This window comes from Sitophilus oryzae, unplaced genomic scaffold (genome assembly GCF_002938485.1).
Source record: "Sitophilus oryzae breed Bouriz unplaced genomic scaffold, Soryzae_2.0 scaffold_1000_pilon_pilon, whole genome shotgun sequence".
NCBI lineage: Eukaryota > Metazoa > Arthropoda > Insecta > Coleoptera > Curculionidae > Sitophilus > Sitophilus oryzae.
In genome coordinates this window covers 2,893,645-2,904,576 of record NW_022145617.1, presented here as the reverse complement: position 1 = coordinate 2,904,576, position 10,932 = coordinate 2,893,645, and the positions used below count along the sequence as shown (strand labels likewise).

The 10,932-nt window shown below is 33.9% G+C and overlaps 1 protein-coding gene across 1 annotated transcript; it reads right to left on the bottom strand.

The window, feature by feature from the left end:
• Positions 1-1,391: 1,391 nt before the first annotated feature.
• Positions 1,392-10,710, bottom strand: LOC115884197 (serine/threonine-protein phosphatase alpha-2 isoform). Its single transcript, XM_030902728.1, has 8 exons — positions 10,530-10,710; positions 10,281-10,412; positions 9,870-9,953; positions 9,653-9,809; positions 9,496-9,590; positions 8,697-8,863; positions 8,507-8,636; positions 1,392-2,113 (listed from the first exon to the last, which is right to left on the bottom strand). Exons 1-8 carry the CDS (start codon positions 10,582-10,584, stop codon positions 1,950-1,952), a joined length of 984 nt encoding a protein of 327 aa, XP_030758588.1. The 5' UTR covers positions 10,585-10,710; the 3' UTR covers positions 1,392-1,949.
• Positions 10,711-10,932: the final 222 nt, after the last annotated feature.

Genomic DNA, 10,932 nt, shown 5'->3' with positions numbered 1-10,932 from the left:
GGCCGTACGATTTATTGTAAATGTACCACTTAACGAATCCTGTAGACAACACTTCAAAGCTCAAAAAATTCTTACACTACCACGTCTTTTTATTCTGGAAACATCATCCCTTATTTTTAAAAATCGTTTCAGACTACAGGGTCCTATACCCAATATTGTTACCCGCCAAACCCTGAATCTGCCCTTACCACTTCCAAATAGCACATTGGTCAAAAGATCTATAATATATGATGGCCGATGAAGATCTTTAATCATCTGCCGGTTGCTTTAAGATTGGTTAATTCCATAAAAACCTTCCGGAGACTACTGAAAAGGGAACTTTTAAATAGGGAATTTTACAGCGTTGACGAATTCTACCGGGGCTCCCTTGATATTAGTGTTTAGAGTCCAGAATTGCTTGTTAGTCTGACTTATTCTTTTTAGCGTTATTGTTAATTTTCTCTTTATTCTGTATATTGTATATGTTATTTTACTTAATTGTTTACACCTATTTTTCTGAATACTGTTTGTTGTTTAAATGGATGTATTTCTATCTTATATTTACACAATTTTTTTTTATTTTAGGTTTAGATTTAGGAATATTTATGCTTTGTTAACAAAAATTTGTATATTTTTTAAACAATAAAGTACTTTTGAAATTGAAAATTATAAGTTCTTTAAAAAAAGGCTCTTATAAAATCAGTAGGAGAGTCAATAAACAACACCCTTAAAATTTACAAGGGATTTCATATAAGTATATCTTTGACATCCACACAAAGTGTCATAACTAACATTTCGAAAATTTTACAGTAGATCGAAAAAACCGTCTTTTAGTATGATCGAAAAATTAAATTTTGTTGGATATGTCATTTATTTTGTCTGCTACAATACAAGAGACAGTATTGTTACAGTTACGACACTGTGGTGACTGTCAGATCACACTAAAAGACGTGTTTTTCGCTCTACTGTAAAACTTTCAAAATGTTAGTGGCGATATTTTGTGTGGAAGGGGACGATATACAGGGTGGCGCCAGGTACATTCGCCTCGATTGATTATACGAAAACGGGAAGACGTAAAAACAAAATATTTTATGGGTATATGCTCTTTCAAACTATATTAGGGTATCTAGCTCAGATTAAGAAAAAAAAGCGCATTTTCAATAAAATGGCAATCGCGATAGCTGATGTCACAATGGCAATTTTCTAGTGACAGTTAGTAACTATTTTCAAAATCGACATTAGTTTATGAACTTTATTATTTAAATTTATAGCAGTTTACTTAAATTTACCTACAATAGTTTAATAAGTAAGAGTATATTATTTTATCAAGAAAAATAAAGCAGTATCTGCTGGCGAAGAATGGATATGTTACTAGTGATTTTTATTTTGTGAGGAAAATTGCCTCTTCGTCTCAAATTGGAATTAATTCTGAAAAGTAATGTACTGGGTGTAGACAATCTTTTTTATTTAGCATGCATATTTAAATATCTCAAAAGTAAAAGCTTGTAAACATATTTAAACCTATATATAAATGCGTTATTTTGTGTCAAGGATCCAAAAATGAAATAAAATACCGGGTGTTTCATAAGAAAAAATATAAGTTTGGTGTGGATCTTAGTTCTAACATACCCTGTACATTTCAAAATAATGTAAAATTATGCACATTACCTTCCCACATATACCGATAAAATATTTTGTTCCTACATCTTTCCGTTTACGAATGAGATGCGCCACCCTGTACGTCCTGACCCGATGCATTACCCGGTACATAAAATAACGCTTGATTTTTAACGCCCTGTATAGACTACAACCTCAATTATTGAGAACAACGCAAAGACCAACAAGGTACTAAAAACCAACGGAAAATGATAATAATAATAATAATATGAATGTCAGTTGAATGAAGATCGTATTAACTAACCCTAGGACACATATCTCGCAAATAAATTACTCTTGATCACGCGCTTAGTTCACTTCTTTTTGTTTTTGTTGGTGGCGCCGCGAGGGGGCGTCACGGGTCTGCCCGAGTTCATGTTGTACTGGAATTTCCGCTTGTCGGCTGGCTTCAGGATCTGGAAGGAGCACATCAGGGTTTCGTCCACCGACATCATAGCTCCGGCATTGTCAAACTCACCTGATAACAACAAAAAATACCGTAAGTGCACGTTCATATTTGCACCGCTAGAGCGCTACTTTGCTTTCTCAGTTGCAGAGAGTAAAAAAATCAAGATTTAAAAAAAATTAAAAAGCGATTTTTTTATTTTAATCGGATTTTTTTAATTTTAATCAATTTTCTATTTAAATCGGATTTCTAACTAAATATTGACTTATTCTCACTTAGTAACTCTACCCGATATCGATAATATTAACATGTCTCCGGCGCGTGTCGTTTTTCCACATCGCATCGGTCACCAATATATTTTATTCTATAGTACTTACTGCAGAACAAAATGTCGGTAGAAATTACTATTATTAGTGAAAATATGAATAAGTTTGTAAAAATCTGAAAATTTTTGGGTCAAGGAATGTTTGCCCGGTTTTTTTATTATCATAAAACAAGACAAAATTCAAGCAAGTTCTAAAATGTGATAGCTGTTAATTCTACCGTTTAGGGCTCGAACACACTGACGACCAGGTCGCACCGGCCAGGCCGCTGCTACCTCTAAAACCATTAAATCAAATGATATAGCGCACATTAACGTCCTGGCCGTCCGTTGGTCGTTGCGACCAGTAGACTGCACTAAAGGTGCGTATTCATTATCCGCACGAACGAACGAACGAACGAATGTTCGCTAGTGGTATGGACGGGGACCGCACGATAGGACCGCACGAGAAGACCTTAGAGAAGACCGGAGGCATTTGTTGGCGAACGCCTTTGATGTACCGACTTGAAACGGATGGTCGAGCGAACGAACGAACGAACGGCCGCATGCGTTCGGTCCCCGTCTATACTCTGTTTTTTTTCTCAGGTAAGATTTCGACAGACGATGACAGAAGAAAAGCAGATGGCGTCCCATACCAATCTATTTATTTTACTAAAAAAAGTTTCTAATAATTTTTAAGTTATAAACTATTGTACACTTTTTCAAATGCTTACAGTTAAATGCTAAATTAAATTTGATAATATAAAGTTATCTATGCTGAATTAACTTCGATCCGTAAACTCGTGATGAATTTCTGTACACTAATGCCAAATAATTTAGTTACTAATACCAATAATGCCAATGAAATTGCCAACATCTTGTACACCACCAAAATACACCAACGGTTTACCCTTCGATTTACCTATAGTATTATAAAACGTATTGTCAACGCCAATTAACAAAGCATATAAGATCGCAGGCAATCTATGCTATTATAACAGATAAAGATTTAAATAAGACATCATCAAAAATTAATTCACCTTTAAGTCAGCAGTTGAATTTCAGTTGAGGTAGCAAATGTTCAACACTATTAAATGAAGGCCTAAATTTATAGTCAGTTCGTTTTACGTTCACAGAGTTCAGAGATGGGCAATGTCTTTACATATCGAACTTGCTTTGCATGATACCCTTTCCTGGATCGTGTTCAAATCACATCATCGGCTGAACAAAATATTACATGATAATGGCAAAACACAGCACAAAATATAAAGTTCAAATCATAGAGAAATATAAGGTATCTGGTTCCTCGGGAAATAAAACTTCGTCCATAATTTCTGTACGCACAAACACAACACAAACAAACAATGTTTATGCTACACAACTGGTTTTGCTACAAAAATAATAACAAAATTCCAAAACTCAAAACAAAATTGTAAACAATTGCAAAATACAAATAATTTGCTTGTCATGTCACTTGTCATTCTTGTAATGACACGTGACAGGTAGCAGGTGGCGACGCTTTGGAGCCCTAACTGAACTATGCAACATTATGGCCAAGTTAGACAACCTTTCAAACACTCTTTTATTTTAGTTACTTTATGGTCCCGGCCGTCCGTTGGTCGTTGCGACCAGTAGACTGCACTAAAATATTATTTTCTGCCACTTGTTGCCGGTTTTCTTCCAAATTAATAATTTTTCAGATGAAATCCCTCAAATTCAACGCACAATATTTTATTTTCTATTAGATATAGTGTTTTAGTGTAGTTTTTGCACACGTGCAGAAAATCCAAAGAAATAGTATACAGACTGGATCAAAGGGAAACTTAAATCTAGACCCTTTTTTTACCAAGGGTCGATTCTAGTAAAAATTCAAAACATTTTTATATGACATACCTACTCTATTTATGGTTGGTATGATACCTGTTATTATACCTTCGAGTTTCGATGTTAAAAAATAAAAAAAATAATATTTAAAGTTTTTCTACAACCATTTGTTTTTTTATTAAATTAGTTTTTTTAGTTGTATTGTAGTCATGTACAAGGAGGACAACTGTATTTTAAATATTCTATTTAATTTAACGTTTTTCAAACAGGGTTCATTACACTATATTTCTACTAGGTACATTATTTTTAAAAAAATTAAGAGTAAAACTAACTTAAACATTCATAAAAATAGAAGTAATTGCTGTTTTTATTATACTGATTCTCAGTAACAATAAAAAAGAGGAATTTATATTGTAAACATTGAAATAACTGGAAGCTAAACTTTCTACCTGCTTATATTTAGAGCCAGTGTCTGACGACCTTTTTTTACGATGGCCCTAATATGTTTACTTCTAAAGTCGATTAGAGCCATCAGCAGAAGTCCATATCAGTAGAAAAAAGAAACAGAATATCTCCCTTTTTGTCGGTCACGCCTACAAAATGCTTTTTGTTCGGCCTATTTGTTCTTTTTGGTCGTGCGCGCTCGGTTAGTTCGGGCTAAAATGCTCAAGTCTAGACGCACCTTTAGGAACAATACTGTTTTTGTCCCTTATTGATATAATGCTGAAAATCTCTCGAGTTACATGTCTCACTCTACACATATTAAATTACATAGACGTAGGATGTAGAATATTCTGTTATGAAACGACTGATGAAATAGCAGGCATTGCGGATTTGAAAAACATGGAAATAACGACGTTATCGTGTAGTCGGGGTTGGAGATTTTACTTACTCCGTTTGCCACACCAGTATTTATTAACGAAAAACCCAAGAATATTTTAAATGCATTATTTAATATTAGAACATTTAATAAGCTCATGAATAGCAACTTCGCTTTTTAGTTATTAACTCGGATATTTTAACATTTCTGAAACAATATTTTCTAATTGGTAAAACGTAAAAAACCGTTAGATCTGACAACTCTGTTGAAACTGGTCGTTCATCTGGCCGCAGCTATAAACGCAATGCATCCGGCCAGCCGACGGCCAGGTCGTTGCGACCTGGTCGTCAGTGAGTTAGAGCCCTTAAACGTACTACCAATACTGGCGTACTTGGCAAGTATTCCCTCCATCCCCACTTTGTAAACACCATTGGCAAGTGTGGCGCTCACACGACGTGTCTTTTTAAATTAATTTACTGTACACTGCAATACGATTTCTATGTTCTTTATGTTTGGCCATCCCTATGAAGACCTCATTTTCGTATAAATCCATAAATTCCAAAACAGCATCATTTGAAGACTACACGGGAAAAACCAGTTTTGTCCATTTTAACTGGAGCCGAGAAAAATGCAATTTAGTGCTTTTAAAGAAATATGTTATTTTCGGTTGAATAATTAGAAAAATAATTATATTACTACCAATTCTGAATTATTAATAATGTTAATTATGGCCATATTCTGAAATACCGAAATAAAAATGTCAAAATGCAAAACAAAACAGGGGATAAACCAGGGATGTCCAATTAAAGGTTGTATAAAACCTAAACATAAACTATTATTTTTTTGTTATAGGAAGAAAATTAATATTTAAGTAGGTTTTTATTAGAGTACATAAATTTACTACATGTAATACTAATTGCAAGATGTATGCTTGTCGCCCATGTGTAAGGACATCTCTTGTTTTTGCCATTTACGCGTGTACTACTCTGGTTTTTCCTTTGTACGGCACAATAACCAAGCTGTAATATCTCTGGGACTAAGAGTATTATTGCTTTCTTTTTTCTCGAATGATGTTAACATTTGTCTATAAAGTTGTATCGCTATCTTAGTTTCTATGAAAATGTGACATATCTGGTTTTTCCCGTGTAGTCTTCATTTGTCCACTCCATTTATTGCTATGAGAACAATTTAGGTATGTCGCCAATATTTAAGTTATTAATGTAAATTTGATATATAATCTATTATTATTTTAACGTTTTACATTATCCGCAATTAACTCGAAAAACACTAAGATCCGGAAATAAACAAGACATACTCATAACAGTACAATTATTTGCGCAGTCGTTTTTTTGCGTCTCGGCAAGTATACACAAGGCTGGCCAAGTACACTTGGCAAGTGTACAATTAATTATTGTGATCCATTGACTCGGGCTATATTTACCGACAGAGAGTGGGGACGCGATGCGTGACCAAGGAAACCGTTATCACGACATGGCGAGTATATTCCAATAACAAATGTTTGTCAAGTACACGAGTCGTGAGAATGCGCCTTTAGATAATTATCTTCATTTAAATAGTATACATAAAAGTTTTTAAAATAGTTTATTTTACTCTACACACGTAAAAACCGGCAACACTCTATGCCGCTTTTTATTTTGCCTCCCTGTCTGTCAACCGGTCATTTATATTATATAAAAATTATAATTGATATTATTGAAAATCTATTTTTAAGCGTAAAAAACTACACACACCGGAAAAGTCTAGGGATATTACAATTTTATCCAGCCATCGTCAGTAATTTTATTATTTGCATTTCTGATATAATAAAATTAAAATAAACAAATAGTTTACAGGACCTATTGGAAATAAAAATGCGAAATTTACCGAATTTTTCAATTTTTCCTTGATTTTTATTGAACTCAAAAAAATATACACATTTTTTTTTATTCTAAACTGTGAATTAAAAAAAAAGAAAAAAACATTTTTACTTAATAAAGAGTATGTCTCTCCATCGTCTCTCCATGCTCCTGATCAGGTTGTCGATCTCTTCTTGAGGTACAACCTGCCACGCTGCATTCACGGCCCGAACCAGATCCCTCTGAGTTTCACGAGGCATACCCATTCTCAAAATTCTTCTTTGGACCGCGTCCCATACGTGCTCGATGGGGTTGAGGTCAGGAGATTGTGCCGGCCAGGGTAAGATTAATTGATGAGCATTGATAAACTCACTTACCACTCTGGCTGTATGAGGCCGTGCATTGTCATGCATGAGAATGAAGTTTCTCCCAAAATCAATGGCATATGGTAACACGACAGGCTCAAGAATTAAATCACGATATGTGATTCCTGTTAGAAACCTTTCAAGAAAAACAAGATCGGTTTTTCGGCCTAACTGAACTCCTCCCCAGACCATAACTGTTCCACCTTGATAAGGGTGCACTTCCTGAACATGATCCAACCGAATAAGATTTCCCGGTTCTCTCCATACCCTAAGCCTTCTCGAATCTGGATGAATTCCAAAGCGTGACTCATCCGTGAAAAGAACATTTGCCCATTGTTCATTCGATCACTGAACATGATCTTGAGCCCACAAATATCGTACCTCTCGATTTCTCTCGTTAAGGGTTGAGCTCTCCAGGGGCGTCTGCTTCTTAAGTTAACCTCTCTTAATCTATTGCCAACAGTGTCAGGACTAACGGTTACATTATGTGTTTCCTGGAGAATTAAACTAAGCTATGGTGCTGTAAGAGTCGGTCGGCGTCGAGCATTTAATTGTAAAAAATGATCTTGCTGAGGGGTAGTAATGCGATGTCGCCCTGTGTGCCTTTCAGCAACATCACCACTTTCACGGTACCGTGTACTTAATCGCGATATTACACTTTGCGTTGTATTTAATGCTCTAGCTACATCGATTTGGCGCATTCCAGCTTCGAGCATACCCATGGCCCTTAGCATTTCGTCTCTGTTAAGATGTCTACGCTCCATAATGTCGTTTAATACTAAACAGAGTTATTTGAATGAATTCTGGTCAGTTATCATAAAAACATAGCCAGTACAGGTTAAATTCGAACAATTGATGCTAGGTGCTTTTTATATATTTGACAAAAAATGCACAAACACTTCTGCAAATATCCCAAATTTAGAAATAACTAGTGTGACTACTTCGTTTCAATCGAAGTAGAAAGAATCGGCCCACAAATATGTGGTTGTTCAAAACATTTATTTTTAACTTTAATAAAATGATATCCCTAGATTTTTCCGGTGTGTGTATTTGCTACACGTAAAAAACTAATTGTTACATGCAAAAACTACTTTTAACGTGTAAAAAACTATTTGTTACACCAAAAAAACTATTTTTTACGCGTAAAAAAATATGTTTTTAATTTATTACTTTTTCAACATTTTAAACTAGACTTTTTCAAACATGTCCTTCAAATCCTTCAATTTTATAGCTGTTAATAAGAAGTTTCACTTCAAATATGTGCACATACTGCACACACATTTTTTTAAGAATACTTACCACAATAATTAGGTGCACTGAACAAAGTGACAAGCTGCCTCTTTGCAAAGAATTCATAACCATCCTCGACAACTTGATGGGCTCGACATATCAAATCAAAGTCGTGTTTATGCAAAAATTTACCGACAACCTAAAAAATTAACTCCGTAGCTTTATACAGTTCTTTCTATTTACTCATATAACTTATTACTTCAGCTCCAAAAGTAAAACTAACTCCCCTATCGTTCTCACCCCATCCCATCTGATCCTTGTCCGGATCAGACCAAAGCAAATCACACAACAACCCTTGATCGGGTACATCGGTAGGTCTCATTATTCTTCTGATCTGTTCCATTGATTGGAGATCGGGACTTAATCCTAGAGAATAAATATATGAAAAACTTGAAAAACGATATTCAATATACAGGGTGGCGCCTCTCTTACAACGTAGAGGCTCCAAAGCTAATTTAGAGCATGTTTTAAAAATATATTAGAGTTCTACAGGCTGTTCCCATAAAAAGTTACTCATTGAAGTTGTATTTTTAATGGCACACTCTATATATGAATTGATTTTCAGATTCCAGCAAAAAAATAAAGGCGAGTTTGATTATGGATAAGTAAATATATAAAAATGAAGAACAAATTTTAAATTTCATTAAAAGCTATCTAAATTGTAATTTACCCTGTATAGCTTGATATACAGTTAAAATAACTATTGAATATGCTTTAAACCAAATTAAAACTTGACGGAAAAAATTATACAGGATGAGACAAATTTAATTGAATATTGGGCGCTTTTTAAAGCAAGTTACCCTTTTATTTTAATTGGAAGACCCATATTATTCTGATACTCAGTGGAGAATTTTTAGAAAATATATCAAAAACCTTACATTTTAGTCATATGCTTTTCCAACCAAACTCATCTTTATTCTAAAAACACAACTTTGATGTGTAATTTTTGTGTACTATTTGTGTAACACACTGTATTATATTTAACACTATGTATTTACCTCCATGACAACAAAAAATCTTCTCATCTACTATGGCAGCTACAGGAAGACAGTTGAAACAGTCTGTAAAGGTCTTCCATAACTTTATGTTATACCTACAAAAATAAAAAATAAAAATAATTACCAAAATCCAAGTTATTTAAAAAAATATATGTACCTTCTTTTACATTCATCATAAAATCCATATATTCTATTAATGGAAGCGCATTCATGATTCCCTCTGAGCAGGAAGAAGTTCTCTGGGTATTTGATTTTGTAGGCCAGAAGGAGACATATCGTCTCAAGAGACTGTTTGCCACGATCAACATAATCACCTATACAGCAAAAAGTATTAAAATCTGATATCTGCTATTAATTTAAAGAAAAGCACACACCTAAAAACAAGTAGTTTGACTCAGGGGGGAAACCTCCATACTCAAACAGACGTAGAAGATCATAATACTGCCCGTGAATGTCACCTACAAAATTAGTTAATATATTTAATGCTAAAGATTTGCAATTTTTCAAAAAATATTGCTTCAGTCTCTAGTTCAGTTTGGTACACAAATACACCCTTGGTAGCGAACGGCGTTAAGTAGTCTCATAGTAAAATAAAAGTTAACAGACAGATGTGAAGTTGTTCACTATTTATAAATATTTTTATGTAACAAGATGATGCTAAAAGTTAATACATTTAGAAGCTCTGTATCCGAATCAATAAATAAATATGAGCAAACCGAATAAAGAACATCGTATTCATGAGCATATCTAGGTCTTATCAGATTTTCCAAATATAGATTACTTACCACAAATTTTTAAAGGAGCTTCCAGCTCTAACAAAATGGGTTGACTCAAGAAAATTTCTCTGGACTTCAAACACAACCCCCTGATCTCATTTTCAGTTAGCTGTACGTTTTTTCCTGGCCTAGCACCTCGAACTAAAAACGTTTTATAAACATTATCAAATTATTCTTTGACACATAACAAGGCGTCACCGAAATATCAAGCGAAGCCGCCATATTTAGTTGCAAATATTCTCGACCTTTAAAATTTACCTTCCAATAATCGCGCTATGATCGAGTCAATGTTCAATTTGTCCGCTTCCGCCATTGAATGGAAATGTTTAGATTACTTTTAAACTATATTTTAACAAAATATAAGGAGATGGGCTGGATATTTTCGGAATTAATACGAGCCCCGAAAACAAAAACAAGAACTTTTTATCTGTATTTTACGGAAGGAACTAAATTTGACAACAGTGCGACGAAAAATTCCCTACGTCAAATACTTCATTTTAATATGCGTTTATTTTTGTTAAACAATAAACTACACGTACCTAATTGGAAATAACGAAAAATTTTAACATTAGACTAAAATCTGCTAAAATATAATTTTCCTAGTAGCTTAAAAAAACCTTAAATATATTAAAAAAATATATAAACAGAAAAGTTGTACAAT